The following is a 16,121-nucleotide window of genomic DNA, read 5'->3' on the forward strand; positions in this document are numbered from 1 at the left end:
TTGGCTTCGCCTAAACTCAAATCGCGCCCCCGGTCAAATATCCCTAGCGCTGCAAGATTGTCACAAGATCGCGTGGACTAAAATGGTCTATCAAAAACTCCACTCTTGTGGGGTTTATCACCACGACAGCTACTCACTTTCGGTTTTCGTAAAGCAAACGGTGTAATTTGTCAGCGCCTAAATGGTATCGAGCGTCGGAACAACTTGGCCACAATAAGGAAATTTGGCCCGTGGCGTGACTGTTTTCCACCTTCCCGTTTCGACTCTCTGGCACCCTATCTGAATCACATAGCAATTCCAAAATATAGACACACTTTGACCCTCGCGAGATTGAATGTCTTGCCCTCGACTTGACTTGAGGGACGATTCCTACAGATTCCACATGAAAAACGCTTTATGTCCTTGTGGAGATGGCAGCCCCGAATCGGCGGCGCATGTCCTTCTGGCTTGCCCTCTTGATAAAGACTTGAGGGATGAGATTATCCCCCCTCTTTTATTGTCCGTTCCGGGTCGCCCAGCCACTGCCCCAGTGTCCTTTCTCTTGGCAGATCAAGATGAGCAGGGGACAGCTAAAGTGGCAATGTTTTGAGCCGGGGCGATCGGAATAAGGTCCACTATTTGACCATTGATTCAAAACCCCAAAAATGTGTTTTATATAATTGACTTTTTTATTTCCCTCCTTTGCACAGTCGTACCCCGTGTCGCGAATGCTGCGTGTTGCGTTCGTCACGGGTTTACAAAACGCGCCGGACCCGGAAGTACCGGAACGGGTTACTTCCGGGTGCATACACAGGCGCGCAAAATGACGTCACATGCGTGTGCGGACGCAGCGCTCCAAGTTGCGGACCTTTCAGGTTACGAACGGGGCTCCGGAACGGATCCCGTTGGTAACCAGAGGTACCACTGTATATCGTATTGAAGCAAAGATTCGTTCATTCACTTATTCTTCTCTCTCTCCCCCCCCCCTCGCAGTGACGACTCCCTGGGAGATACTGGATCCTCCCGGCTCCTCGAATCTCTTCTCCGTGAACCAGGCTTTGGGACCAAGTGCGTGAGGGACCCCCCAGAGCTGTGAGTACCCCCACAGAGCAGCGTTTAAACCAGGCATAGGCAAACTCAGCCCGCTCCCTCCTTTTGCAGATCAGGGGAGATGGGACTACAACTCCCATCATCCCTGACCACTGGTCCTGTGAGCTAGGGATGGTTTGAGGGGGTTGAGGGCCCCCAAAGCTGATGGGCATTGCCATTCAAATGGTGTGCGCGCGCCCCGCCATGTGATCGATTATGTGGGTTCCGACTTACCTGACCCCCCCAATATTGTATTCAAATTGGCACCCCTGGGGCCTCTAACCTGGGGCCGCATCCCTCCCCATGACCTGCCGCTTGCCTTGAGGGCTTCAGGAAGGCTCGGTGCCCGTCGGTGGCCCCCCACGAACGAGGCTTCGTGACCCCGGAAGTGTCGCCGGAGCTGGCTTCGTTTTTCGAGAACGGCAACTGGACTTCGGACGACCCATCCCCGGGCTGCGTGTGCAGCTCCCGGGAGTCCCGGAAGATGCTCCCAGATTGCCCCGAAGCGGCCGGGGGGCTCCCTCCTCCTCAGGTAAAGCCTGAAGCCCCCCCCCCACTCCACTTGGATGAAAGGCCGGCGTTAAGTATAATTGGTTTAATTCGTACGGAAATGGGAAATGTGCAAAAGGAAGAGTTTGAATCCTGACAAGACAGAAGTGCTGTTTTGGGGGGGACAGGGGGCGGGCGGGTGTGGGGGACTCCCTGGTCCTGAATGGGGTCACTGTGCCCCCGAAGGACCAGGTGCGCAGCCTGGGGGTCATTTTGGACTCACAGCTGTCCATGGAGGCACAGGTCAGTTCTGTGTCCAGGGTGGCTGTCTCCCAGCTCCATCTGGTATGCAGGATGAGACCCTCCCTGCCCACAGACTGTCTGGCCAGAGTGGTGCATGCTCTGGTTATCTCCCGCTTGGACTACTGCAATGCGCTCTCCGTGGGGCTGCCTTTGAAGGTGACCCAGAAACTGCAACTAATCCAGAATGCGGCAGCCAGACTGGGGACTGGGAGCGGCCGCTGGGACCATATAACACCGGTCCTGAAAGACCTGCATTGGCTCCCAGGATGTTTCCAAGCACAATTCAAAGTGTTGGTGCTGACCTTGAAAGCCCCAAACGGCCCTGTATCCCTGAAGGAGCGTCTCCACCCCCATCGTCCAGCCCGGACACTGAGGTCCATCTCCAAGGGCCTTCTGGGCATTCCTTCAATGAGAGAAGTGAGGTTGCAGGGAACCAGGCAGAGGGCCTTCTCGGTGGTGGCGCCCGCCCTGTGGAATGCCCTCCCATCAGATGTCAAGGAAATAAACAACTATCTGACTTTTAGAAGACATCTGAAGGCAGCCCTGTTTAGGGAAGTTTTTAATGTGTGACATTTTAATGTATTTTATTTTTTGTTGGAAGCCACCCAGAGTGGCTGGGGAAACCCAGCCGGAAGGGCAGGTTATAAATAATAAAATTTTTATTATTATTATTACGGTTTTCTAAGGGAATCTGAGCTTTAAGTTGAATTGATAATTCGCCTTTGTTTTCTGCTACCATACATGTGAGTGTTTAACCTTAGATCACATGAGAGGTATTGAATTGCAAATCGGCCCTCTTGGAACGGTGGCGGCTGGAGGTCTTTGGTCCTAGGCTCTGTGAGATGTAAATGAAACACTCCAGGTGTAAACAGCTGCAATGGGCTGACATAAGGTTTGGTCACCTGTCCAAACTCCCCATTCCAGATGCAGAGGAACACGGGGGACGTTCTCCAGAACCTCACCGGGAGGAACATCTCCGATTACCTAGTGAAGACCTACCCGAAAATCATCCGCCAAGGGTATGTGGGCAATACATCTCTCCTCTCTCACACACACAACCGTGGTTCGGTTTAAAAACGTCTTGCTCAGGGAAATTGATGCCCGTTGTCAGAGAAATCGGGAACGTTTGGCTCAAGGTTCAGGACGTTGACACGAGGTGAAGGGTGTTTGTGACAGCACCGGACGATTCTTGCACTGCTCAGCTACGAAGAACAAATATGTGCGGAAAGGTTCTCCTTTCTGGTAAACTCGAAGCCACGGGTTCGAATCCTTGTTCCCTCTTGGCAGCTGTCGAGATATTTGAAGGTGGCTACCCTGTCTCCTCTCGGTCTCCCCTTTCCCAGGCCTGACATAACCCAACTCCCTCAAACGTTCCTCACAACGCTTGGTTTCCAGACCCTTGATCGCCCTCTGAACCTGTTCCAGCTTGTCAACATCCTTCTTAAATTGTGGCACCCAGAACTGGACACAGTATTCCAGGTGTGGTCCGACCCCTGGAATAGAGCGGGATTATTCCTTCCCCAGATCGGGACACTCAACGTCTGTTGACGCAGCCCAGAATAGCCTTTTTTTTTGCAGCTGCATCACTCTATTGGCTCATGTTAAGCTCACCACAAACTCACTATTAATGTCGAAACAAAATAGAAAATTCTTTCCAGTAGCACCTTAGAGACCAACTGTGTTGGTTCTTGGTATGAGCTTTCGTGTGCATGCACACTTCTTCAGATACACTGAAACAGAAGTCACCAGACCCTTAAATATAGTGAGGGAGTGGGGAGGGGTATTACTCAGAAGGGTGGTGGGAATGGGTGATCAGCTGATAGGTGTGGAAAACCTGTTGACGACTCTTAACGGCTGCAATTAGTCTTGCAGGGAAAGGCAAGGGGTGAGATGGCTAAAGATCGCTTTGTTATGTATAATGAGATAAGAATCCAATGTCTTTGTTCAGACCAGGTTTCTCCATGGTTTTAAGTTTGGTGATTAGTTGCAATTCAGCCACTTCTCTTTCCAGTCTATTTCTGACATTTCTTTGTATTAAGACAGCTACTTTGAGATCTTGTATAGAATGTCCTGGGAGATTGAAGTGTTCTCCTACTGGTTTCTCTGTCTTGTGATTCCTGATATCAGATTTATGTCCGTTTATCCTTTGGCGTAGGGTTTGGCCTGTTTGTCCAATATAGAGAGCTGAAGGGCACTGTTGGCGTTTGATGGCATACACAATGTTAGAAGGCGAGCAATTAAATAGTCCTGAGATGGTGTGTTTGATGTTGTTGGGACCAGTAATGGTGTTGTCCGGGTGTATGTGACAGCAAAGTTGGCATCTGGGTTTTTAATGTGGTTTAATTCTTTTTTTTTTTTTAGGTTACGAACCAAAAAATGGGTCAACGAACAACGGTAAGTGGCGTTCATTCACTCGACCCTTTCCTGGCTTGGAAACTGGCAATTTCCGGGGTGTCTCAAAAGACGCCCACCCGGGGTTGAGCAAGGGCTGTGATCGTCCTGATGTTATGGGTCTAGGAGCCAGTGGGACGGATTGCAGAGGGAGAGACACAGTAGGTGGAGGCGGGGCCAGTGACAGGTGGAGGCGGGGCCAACGACAAGCAGAGCCACTCATTGGTTGTAGGCGAGAAAGGGAGACCTCATTTGGTGGGGCAGAACCGTAGAGTCGGAAGGGTCCCCGAGGGCTCGAACCACCGGCCTTCTCTTTCCTTGAAGGCTTTTAAGCAGAGGTTGCACCCGTCGTGGTTGCTTCAGCTGAGATTCCTGCATCGCAGCGGGTTGGACTAGATGACCCGGGGGGGGGTCCCTTCCAACACTACGATTCTATGACCCTGGTTGACACAAGACCCCAGCCTCCGCTACCAAGAGGCCACACGCTTTTGAGCTCCCCAGCTGAGAGCCAGCGTGGTGTAGTGGTTAAGAGCGGTGGACTCATAATCCGGTGAACCGGGTTCGCGTCTCCGCTCCTCCACATGCAGCTGCTGGGTGACCTTGGGCTAGTCACACTTCTCTGAAGTCTCTCAGCCCCACTCACCTCACAGAGTGTTTGTTGTGGGGGAGGAAGGGAAAGGAGAATGTGAGCCGCTTTGAGACTCCTTCCGGTAGTGATAAAGCGGGATATCAAATCCAAACTCCTCCTCCTCCTCCTCCTCCTCCTCTTCTTCTTCTTCTTCTTCTTCTTCTTCTTCTTCTTCTTCTTCTTCTTCTTCCCTCTCTCTCTGTCTCTCTCCCTTCCTTCCTTCCTTCCTTCCTTCCTTCCCTCCCTCCCCTTTTCTCTTCAGTGCCCCTCTCTCTCTCTCTCTCTCTCTCTCTCTCTCTCTCTCTCTCTCTCTCTCCCTTCCTCCCTCCCTCCCTCCCTTCCTTCCTTCCTCCCTCCCTCCCTCCCTCCCTCCCTCCCTCCCTCCCTCCCTTCCCTCCCTCCCCTTTCCTCTTCAGTGCCCATCTCTCTATTGGTTAAGAGCGCTAGACTTGTAATCTGGGGAACCGGGTTCGCGTCTCCTCTCCTCCACATGCAGCTGCTGGGTGACCTTGGGCTAGTCACACTTCTCTGAAGTCTCTCAGCCCCACTCACCCCACAGAGGAAGGGAAAAGGAGAATGTGAGCCGCTTTAAGACTCCTTCGGGTAGTGATAAAGCGGGATATCAAATCCAAACTCTTCTTCTTCCTCTTTCAAAGATCACCTCGGCCCAGATATCTTGTCTTCTAGGGGGGTACCCCACTGGCCTCTCCCCACAAGGTTAACCCTCTCCTTCTTCTGTCCTCCCAAGGTACGGCGGATTCTCTCTGGGTGGCCGCACTTCCCAGGCCCTGCCGACGTCATCAGAGGTGGCCGCTGTCGCAAGAGAGATTCGCGAGCGACTCACCGTCGCCGAGGTGAGGCTTGGCAAGCAAGGAGCAGCTGCTGGTGCGATCCCAGATCTCTGACCCTAAACCTCTGCTGCCTTTGCGGGATATATTGGGGGAGAAGAAAAGACTCTGGAGTAAGCCCTTCACAAATCTGGGGCGGAATCCCTAAGGCAGTTGGATGGCGTCTGGTCCGCCTCCTTCCGGCAACTCCTGCAGCCCAGCTCTTGCTCTGCTTCCCTTTGGACTCCATCTTTGAGGCCGAGGGGGGGGGGTCTTGTTGTCTGGGCAGCCCGGGACCCCCCCCCAGACACATGGCGCAGGCTTGCGCCCCGGGGAGGTCACTTGGCTGCTGCTAACACAGCGGTTTGGGGACCGAGCAACGGGAGCTCACCCCGTCATTGCGGGGATTCGAACCGCCGACCTTCCGATCAGCAAGCCCAAGGCTCTGTGGTTTAGACCACAGCGCCACCCGCATCCCTTGGGGATCGATTTACACCCTGCTTTTTTTTCCTGACAGGGGGGCCCCCTCGACAGACTTCTGAATAACCTCAGTGGGTTTGTTGAAGGACTGCGAACACGTCAGAACGTGAAGGTTTGATTGTGCATATTTGTAACATTGGGCAGAATGTTTTTTTTCAGCTAATTGGGAAGAGGTCTGCTTCTGACCAACACACAGAGATGGAGGCTCTCTTACTTGGAAGTAAAGCCCACAGATAATTATAGCTACTCACTTTGGGTTTGATGGCTCATAACACCGCTATCTATTGGAGTAATACCATAAAATTATATATCAATGGAAAGATAATTCAATGAAGAATCCAATGCAACAAGGTTTGTCCAACTATCTGTAGCCTATCAAGAGTTGTAGCCAAATAACCAGAAAAAAAGGAAGCACAACTGGGCCATTCCATGAAAAATGAGCCTGATAAGAATGCTAGATGAGCGCTGGACTTTGGTGAGGAAGATTCCAAACGTGCAGTCTAACCATTTTTTTTAAAAGCTAAAGACAAAAGAAGTTTAGTTTATGGACCTCCTTTTCAAAAGTCCACCCACGTAGTCGTCACAGAAGTGCTGAAGTTACAAGTTTTCCAATGATTGTCCCACCCGTGACAGCATTTTTTCCTTAATTTTGTATCGTTAAATTTCTTAAACTTAATTTCTGATACAGGTGGGTAGCCGTGTTGGTCTGCCATAGTCAAAACAAAATAAAAAATTCTTTCCAGTAGCACCTTAGAGACCAACTGAGTTTGTTCTTGGTATGAGCTTTCGTGTGCATGCACACTTCTTCAGATTCTTAATTTCTGATTGCATAGTTGTAACCAATAAACATTGATTTAAAGAGATATGCTGAGCTTATCATTGATTCACCTCCCAACTCACAGAGTTTTTCCATAAATCAAACCTATCTCAAGCTCCATGTCCTTTTTTTGTCCCACCCGTGACAACACTTTTAACATTGAATAAAATTGTCAAAAATATCCATAGAAACAATGACAAATTTGTAAAATGTTCAGTATCTTATTAAGAACATAGTTCAAATTATGGTTGTTAATTTTTATGTATATTTACATTGTTACACCTGTGTGAATACCAAAAAACATGGTCCAAGTGTCCCACCCATGACAATGGAATGGCCCAACTTCCTTAGGTCGATATGCAATAGCTTTCCTTCATTTGAATGTAGCCAATGAGCATGAGTTTATTTAGAGAGCCAATCTGGTTTCATATTGTTTTGGCAACGAGCCAATCAGGCCGCAGTAGGATCCAGCTGTTGTTGTTGTACATTAAACCCAGCGTTTATCCATCCCGGGTCTCCAGCTGTTCTTGGACTACAACTCCCATCATCCCTAGCTAGCTGGGCCCATTGGTCAGGGACGATGGGAGTTGTGGTTCAACTACAGCTGGAGACCCGCGTTCGAGAAACGCTGGCCTTAAATACTAACAGAGAAGGAACAATAATAATTCGGCATCCTGCGCGTTGCTGCCCGCAGGTGTGGTTCAACAACAAGGGCTGGCACGCCATGGTGTCTTTCGTCAACGTGGCGAACAACGGTCTCCTGAGGGCGAGCCTACCTGCCGGGGCCGACCCCTCGCGTTACGGCATCACGGCCATCAACCACCCCCTCAACTTGACCAAAGAGCAGCTCTCGGAGGCGGCCCTGTGAGTAGATCGCGCAGAAGCGGTCGGGAGGTCTCTGGGCGCCTTCCTGGTGATTGGCTGCGCTGCTGTGACATCACGGAAGCTTGGCGGGTGCTCCCATTGCGCGCGCTCTATCTCTCTCTCTCTACCCTCCTCCTTTTTAAAAATGCTTTTTAAAAGTAACATGGAATCAAAAAACAAATTTGTTCATTGGTAACAACAAATTATAAATATTTGTTACACGAGCGTGATGCTTCTGCTCATGCGCAAAGCGCATAGCTGTCAACTGTCCCTTGTTTTGCAATGGGATAAGGGAATTTCCCGCAGAAAAAGGGAAAGTTGATAGCTATGGCAAAGCGTGATTTAGCAATTCTGCGCATGCGCAAGTGGCGATACCCAGAAGTAACCTGTTCCATTATTTCCGGGTTCGGCGTGGTGCGCAATCTGAAATCGTGCAACCTGAATCGGCCGTAACCCCGAGGTATGACTGTATTCCACACACTGCCCCCCAATTGTTCCTGAAAAAAACAACTTTGGGGAAAAAAACCGGGAGGGGCAGACCTGATTTTTTCAGTCCCCCCCCCCCAGGCCTTCCCATCTCTAGCTTTCGCCATTTCTTCATATTCCATTTCGTATCCATTCTCCCTTTGCTGGGGCTTATTAACAGCAAAGATCAGAGACGGAAAAAATTCGTTGAGGACCGGAAACTTTTAAATTGGGTATTTAAAGAACTGCTACGAATGCGAGACGAAGAGCAGCAGAGTGAACTATCAAGACAAATGGAATGAAACGGATTTATCGAATAGCATTGGCGAATATAAATATGCAGCGTTCAAGGGTAAATACGGAAATCGCGAAAGGGTTGGATGGATAAAGCAACTTTTTTTCGCTCCATAAGACGCACCTAGTTTTTTTTGAAGGGGATAGCCCCCCTTTTTGAGGATCAGTTCAAAGTTGTGCATCTTCTTCTGGAAGAAGAAAAGCCCCATTTGCAAAAGGAGCAGCTCAAAGTTGTTGTGCTGCTGCTTTTGCAAAAGGAGAAAAGCCCCATTTGCAAAAGGAGCAGCTCAAAGTTTCTTTTTTTTCTTGCGTGCATGAAAAATAAATAGGATTTTTTTTTTTTTTTTTTAAAGATATGAGCCGATCTGGTCGCTGTTTCCTTCTCCCCCTCCTGCATCACAGAGGGTCAGACTAGAGGGCCCTCGGGGTGGGGTGGGGTCCCTCTTTGAGACTCCTTTGGCTAGTGAAAAGTGGGATATCAAATCCAAACTCCTCCTCCTCCTCCTCTTCTTCTTCTTCTTCTTCTTCTTCTTCTTCTTCCCTGACTCTTACCGTTTCCCTCCGATTCTCCTTCCCGACAGGATGGCCACGTCGGTGGACGTGCTGGTCTCCATCTGCGTGATGTTCGCCATGTCCTTCGTCCCGGCCAGCTTCGTCCTCTTCCTCATCGAGGAGCGCGTCAGCAAAGCCAAACACCTCCAGATCGTCAGCGGGATGAAGCCCGGGGTCTACTGGCTGGGCAACTTCGCCTGGGATATGGTGAGAAAGAGAGATTGGAGCAAGGGTTGCCATACGTCCTGGAACATAATACCGTAATAATAATAATAATAATAATAATAATAATAATAATAATAATAATAATAGATACCCTGCCCATCAGGTGTCAAAGAGATAAACAGCTACCTGACATTTAGAAGACATCTTCAGGGAAGTTTTGAATGTGTGACATTTTAATGTATTTTAATCTTGGTTGGAAGCCGCCCAGATGGCCGGGGTATAAGTAAAAACAAAATCAAAAATTCTTTCCAGTAGCACCTTAGAGACCAACTGAGTTTATTCCTGGTATGAGCTTTCGTGTGCATGCACACTTCTTCAGATACCTGTATAAGTATAAGTAAATTATTTATTATTATTATTATTATTATTATTATTATTATTATTATTATTATTCCAGCCGTCCTTTGTCAACAACATACGTAAGTCCGGCACTGCGTATAAACAACAGGCACCAATTAATGCACCGATTTTCTGACTTGGCAACTCGAGACCAAGGGTTGCAGCCCTGCTCAGGGTAGACCCACTGAAACCAAATGCCCCCAAGTCAGATGGGTCCGCTGTTAGATTGGAAACAAACTCGAGAGTTTCAAAATCCAGGGGGAGATAATTCGGAATCCAAGCCTTCCCTTGTCAGCGTCTTGCCAAACTCGCCTCTGCGTCTTCTTCCTCCAGTGTAACTACCTTGTTCCGGCTCTCCTGGTGGTGCTGATTTTCCTCTGTTTCCAGCAAAAATCGTACGTCTCCTTGGCCAACCTGCCGGCTCTGATCCTCCTGCTCCTCCTCTACGGGTAAGGCAGCTTGGGGCGTAGGGGAAAGAGATTTGATTCAGTCCGCGCTTCCCAAAATAATTTGTTGTTGTTCAATTGTTTAGTCGTGTCCGCCTCTCCGTGACCCCATGGACCAGAGCATGCCAGGCACTCCTGTCTTCCACCTAACTTCCACCTAACCAGGCACCTGATCCGAAAGCATTTTTATCATTACCCGAAAGCTTTCTGTTGTTGTTGTTGTTTAGTCGTGTCCGCCTCTTCGTGACCCTATGGACCAGAGCATGCCAGGCACTCCTGTCTTCCACTGCCTCCTGCAGTTTGGTCAGACTCATGTTGGCAGCTTGGAGAACACTGTCCAACCATCTCATCCTCTGTCGTCCCCTTCTCCTTGCGCCCTCCATCTTTCCCAACATCAGGGTCTCTTCCAGGGAGTCTTCTCTTCTCATGAGGTGGCCAAAGTCTTGGAGCCTCAGCTTCAGGATCTGTCCTTCCAGTGAGCACTCAGGGCTGATTTCTTTAAGGATTGATAAGTTTGATCTCCTTGCAGTCCATGGGACTCTCAAGAGTCTCCTCCAGCACCAGAATTCAAAAGCATTCATTCTTCGGCGACCGGCCTTCTTTATGGTCCAGCTCTCACTTCCACTTCCAGTTATTTAAACTGAGTAACTGTTGCGCGGTTACTCAGTTTAAATACGCCAACACTCTGTAAGCATCCCGCGAGCCCTTCCACCACCCTGCGCTGCACCGGGGACAGTTCCCTGACACTCCGCTTCCAAAAAAAGGTTCGCAATCCAGAACACTTCCGGGTTTGCAGCGTTTGGGTTCCAAAGTTGTTTGAGTACCAAGGTACCGCTTGTATTTAGGGTATTCTTCAAATGTTCTACGGGACGTTCTGCCATTCTTTTTCATTTCCTCCTTTTCTCTTTGCCCGCCCCCAGCTGGTCCATCACCCCCCTGATGTACCCAGCCTCTTTCCTCTTCAGTGTCCCCAGCACAGCCTACGTGGTCCTGACGTGCGTCAATCTCTTCATTGGCATCAACGGGAGCGTGGCCACCTTCGTCCTCGAGCTCTTCACCGACAAGGTAGGCTACGGGGACAAGTGGGGTTTTGCGGGGCGGGAGCGGGGAAGAAGAAGGGGGAGAGCAATATTATATTTATTTTTTAAAAAATAAGAGCGGCCTCCTTCAGGAGGACTAGAAACTTGAGGCCTACAACATTCAGATTTTGGAAACGTTAGGTTAGAAGTCATTTATTTAGGTAGGGCACGATTTGTGTGCATGCTTTGAATCTTAAACAAATACCATATTATTATTTTATTATTATTATTTAAAAAGAAGAGCAGCCTCGTTTAGGAGGACTAGAAACTTGAGACCTACGAAACATTGCGATTCATATTTTGGAAATGCTAGCTTGGAAGTCCTTTATTTACATAGGACACGATTTGTGTGCATGCTTTCAATCTTAAACAAGTACCATATTATTATTTTATTATTATTATTATTTAAAATGAAGAGCAGCCTCCTTTAGGAGGACTAGAAACCTGAGACCAACGAAACATTGGGATTCATTTTTTGGAAATGATAGCTTGGAAGTCCTTTATTTACATAGGACACGATTTCTGTGCATGCTTTGAATCTTAAACAAATACCATATTATTATTTTATTATTATTATTTAAAAAGAAGAGCAGCCTCGTTTAGGAGGACTAGAAACTTGAGACCTACAAAACATTGCGATTCATATTTTGGAAATGCTAGCTTGGAAGTCCTTTATTTACATAGGACACGATTTGTGTGCATGCTTTCAATCTTAAACAAGTACCATATTATTATTTTATTATTATTATTATTTAAAATGAAGAGCAGCCTCCTTTAGGAGGACTAGAAACCTGAGACCAACGAAACATTGGGATTCATTTTTTGGAAATGATAGCTTGAAAGTCCTTTATTTACATAGGACACGATTTCTGTGCATGCTTTGAATCTTAAACAAATACCATATTATTATTTTATTATTATTATTTAAAAAGAAGAGCAGCCTCCTTTAGGAGGACTAGAAACTTGAGACCTACAAAACATTGGGATTCATATTTTGGAAATGTTACAGGTGGGTAGCCGTGTTGGTCTGCCATAGTCAAAACAAAATCGAAAATTCTTTCTAGTAGCACCTTAGAGACCAACTGAGTTTGTTCCTGGTATGAGCTTTCGTGTGCATGCACACTTCTTCAGATACACAGCTTGAGACCTACAAAACATTGGGATTCATATTTTGGAAGTCCTTTATTTATATTTTGGAAGTCCTTTATTTATTTGGAAGTCCTTTATTTACATAGGACACGATTTGTGTGCATGCTTTGAATCTTAAACAAATACCATTATATTATTATTATTATTATTATTATTATTTAAAAAGAAGAGCAGCCTCCTTTAGGAGGACTAGAACCTTGAGACCTACGAAACATTGGGATTCAGATTTTGCAAACGTTAGCTTGGAAGTCCTTTATTTACATAGGACACGATTTGTGTGCATGCCTTGAAGCTTAAACTAATACCATTATTATTATTATTATTATTATTATTATTATTATTATTATTATTATTATTTAAAAAAGAAGAGCAGCCTCCTTCAGGAGGACTAGAAACTTGAGGCCTGCAAAACATTGGGATGCAGATTTTGGAAATGTTAGACCTCCGGGTATCGGGCATTATATGAATTCAATTAATAATAATAATAATAATAATAATAATAATAATAATAATAATGTAGGAATCGGTTATTACGCTGTACTGGGGACGCCAACTTGGAATTCCTGTGAAGGACAAGCCGGGTTATCCATTGGGGGGGGGGCGGAATTAAAAGTAAATAAATACGTGTGTTTTCTCCCCTCTCGCGAGCAGAACTTGAACGACATCAACGTGGTCCTTAAAAAAGTCTTCCTCATCTTTCCGCACTTCTGCCTGGGCCGCGGGCTGATCGATATGGTGAAGAACCAGGCGATGGCGGACGCCTTCGAGCGCTTCGGTGAGTGGCGCTTGGCGGCTGCCAATCAAGGGTAGATGGATAATTCTATCGTTCCACGGCCAGAAAGCATTTACGGGCAGCTTCCCTTTCATTCGCTTCCCTTGCAGCGACCTGGAAGCTGGGCGCTAGCAAAAAACAGGTTGGAGGGATTGATGGCGGCGTACAGATTGAGGTTGAATCCTGACAAGACAGAAGGACTGTTTCTGGGGGGCGGGGGGTGGGCGGATGTGGGGGACTCCCTGGTCCTGAATGGGGTCGCTGTACCCCCGAAGGACCAGATGCGCAGCCTGGGAGTCATTTTGGACTCCATGGAGGGGCAGGTCAGTTCTGTGTCCAGGGCGGCTGTCTGTCAGCTCCATCTGTTATGCAGGATGAGACCTTCCCTGCCTGCAGACTTCTCCCCAGAGTGGTGCATGCTCTGGTTATCTCCCGCTTGGACTACTGCCATGTGCTCAATGTGCTTAGGAACAGCTTAGGGAGCTGGGTATGTTTAGCCTGGAGAAGAGAAGGTTAAGGGGTGATATGATAGCCATGTTCAAATATATCAAAGGATGTCATATAGAGGAGGGAGAAAGGTTGTTTTCTGCTGCTCCAGAGAAGCGGACACGGGGCAATGGATTCAAACTACAAGTAAGAAGATTCCACCTAAACATTAGGAAGAAATTCCTGACAGTGAGAGCTGGACAGTGGGATTTGCTGCCAAGGAGTGTGGTGGAGTCTCCTTCTTTGGAGGTCTTTAAGCAGAGGCTTGACAGCCATCTGTCAGGAATGCTTTGATGGTGTTTCCTGATTGGCAGGGGGTTGGACTGGATGGCCCTTGGGGTCTCTTCCAACTCTAGGATTCTGTGATTCTATGCTCTCCGTGGGGCTCCCTTTGAAGGTGACCCGGAAACTGCAACTAATCCAGAATGCGGCAGCCAGACTGGGGACTGGGAGCGGCCGCCGAGACCATATAACACCGGTCCTGAAAGACCTACATTTGCTCCCAGGAAGTTTCCAGGCACAATTCAAAGTGTTGGTGCTGACCTTGAAAGCCCTAAACGGCCCAGTATACCTGAAGGAGCGTCTCCACCCTGGACACCGGGGTCCATCTCTGAGGGTCTTCTGGCGGTTCCCTCCCTCTGAGAAGCGAGGTTACAGGGAACCGGGCAGAGGGCCTTCTCGGTGGTGGCGCCCTCCCATCAGATGTCAAGGAAATAAACAACTACCTGGGGCCTGGGGGAGGAGGAGGAAAGAAGCAAGTTGCCTGCCCTCAAGCTTATACAACTGAAAAAGACACATCAGCAAAGGAAAATGGGCAGGGAAGGAGGAGGAGGAGGGAATAAGGAAGATCTCTGCCTTCAGACTTATACAATTTATTTATTTTTTTAAAAAAGCACAACGCTAAAGGAAAATGGGTTTTGGAGGGAGGAGGAAATAGGCCAACTCTGGCACCAGTGGGAAGTTCTTGTAATGGCCAGCTCAGTCATTAGGGAACCAGGCAGAGGGCCTTATCGGTGGTGGCACCCTCCCATCACATGTCAAGGAAATAAACAACTATCTGACTTTTAGAAGACATCCGGAGGCAGCCCTGTTTAGGGAAGTTTTGAATGTTTGACGTTTTATCATTTTTTTAAAATATTCTGTTGGTAGCCGCCCAGAGTGGCTGGGGAAACCCAGACAGATGGGTCATGTATAAGTAATAAATTATTATTATTATTATTATTATTATTATTATTATTATTATTATGTCTTTATGAATCTGCTGCACAGACAGGCAGCTCTCCCTCAACGACTGGAGAAAACCCCAAACCGATTAAGCCTGCCGCTCCATTTTCCTCGCGCCAGCAGGGGCTGCTCTCTGTTCACGTTCCCGTCTCTTCCCCCCTATGCAGGTGACCAAAAATTCATCTCTCCTCTAAGCTGGGACTTAGCAGGGAAGAACATCTTCGCCATGGCTGTGGAAGGAGCCGTTTTCTTTGCCTTCACTCTCCTGGTGCAGTACAAATTCTTCTTCACCCTCCGGTGAGGGGGGGGCTGTGTGTCTCAGTGGTTAGAGCCGGCTGCCTCGCATGCAGAAGGCGGGGGTTCGGGGTCAGTGTGGACAGCCCTGGCCTTTGGTGCACCAAACCGTCTCCGGACAAAAGGCAGCTTTGCATGCTCCCGTTAAGGCAATCCTTTATTGACATCCATGAGGACTAGAAACTTAACAAAAGACAAAAGGCAGCTTTGCATGCTATTTGTGCAGTCTTAATTTCTTAATAATAATAATAATAATAATAATAATAATTTATTATTTGTACCCCGCCCATCTGGCTGGGTCTCCCCAGCCACTCTGGGCGGCTTCTACCAAACATTAAAATACATTTAAAATATCACAGTTTAAAAACTTCCCTATATATTCCTATAATCATCTTTAATTCTTTATATAAATTAATATTTAAAAATTCCTCCATACCTCTTAACTCCGAGCATATTAGCACTTCTTTCTTAGGAGCAATGTTTCCATTGTTCCTTCAAATTTCGATTTGTTTGGTTTCTTGTTGCTGCTGTCAGTTTTTGCCATTAACAAATACTCGTTTAACTTGCCTATCCGCTCACCCATTGTTGGGACCTGTTGTGTTTTCCATTTAGCTGTGCTATCACCATTCTGGCGGCCGTGGAGGGGGGGTCTTTACGTTTCCTTCTCCTTCCAGGCCCTCCCCGGTCAAGGAGTCCCCGCTGGGAGAAGAGGACGAGGACGTCGCCAAGGAACGGAAGAGGGTCACCGGCGGGGTCCCGGCCGGGGACATCCTTGTACTGCAGCAGCTAACAAAGGTGAGTGGCGGGGGGGGGGGACAAGCAGGGAGGGGGAAACGCACGGCACGTTTTGATGCGGCCCAATCGCCTTCTCAATCCGGCCCGCGGTCGGTCCAGGATCCAGCGTGTTTTTACATGAGTAAAATGTGTCC

General features: G+C 48.0%; 1 protein-coding gene across 1 annotated transcript in view; it reads left to right on the forward strand.

Annotated features, from left to right (window-relative positions):
- ABCA7 (ATP binding cassette subfamily A member 7) overlaps window positions 1-16,121 on the forward strand; it is a 60,726-nt gene that overhangs the window by 37,408 nt on the left and 7,197 nt on the right. Inside the window, exons 29-41 of the mRNA XM_033136918.1 lie at window positions 973-1,071; window positions 1,402-1,600; window positions 2,785-2,879; window positions 4,222-4,254; window positions 5,628-5,733; window positions 6,224-6,298; window positions 7,698-7,867; window positions 9,208-9,385; window positions 10,076-10,191; window positions 11,109-11,253; window positions 13,068-13,191; window positions 15,066-15,195; window positions 15,867-15,987. Coding sequence (XP_032992809.1) covers window positions 973-1,071; window positions 1,402-1,600; window positions 2,785-2,879; window positions 4,222-4,254; window positions 5,628-5,733; window positions 6,224-6,298; window positions 7,698-7,867; window positions 9,208-9,385; window positions 10,076-10,191; window positions 11,109-11,253; window positions 13,068-13,191; window positions 15,066-15,195; window positions 15,867-15,987 — 1,591 coding nt within the window. The remainder of the gene's footprint in view (window positions 1-972; window positions 1,072-1,401; window positions 1,601-2,784; window positions 2,880-4,221; window positions 4,255-5,627; window positions 5,734-6,223; window positions 6,299-7,697; window positions 7,868-9,207; window positions 9,386-10,075; window positions 10,192-11,108; window positions 11,254-13,067; window positions 13,192-15,065; window positions 15,196-15,866; window positions 15,988-16,121) is intronic.

Source organism: Lacerta agilis, chromosome 18 (genome assembly GCF_009819535.1).
Source record: "Lacerta agilis isolate rLacAgi1 chromosome 18, rLacAgi1.pri, whole genome shotgun sequence".
Classification (NCBI taxonomy): Eukaryota; Metazoa; Chordata; class Lepidosauria; order Squamata; family Lacertidae; genus Lacerta; species Lacerta agilis.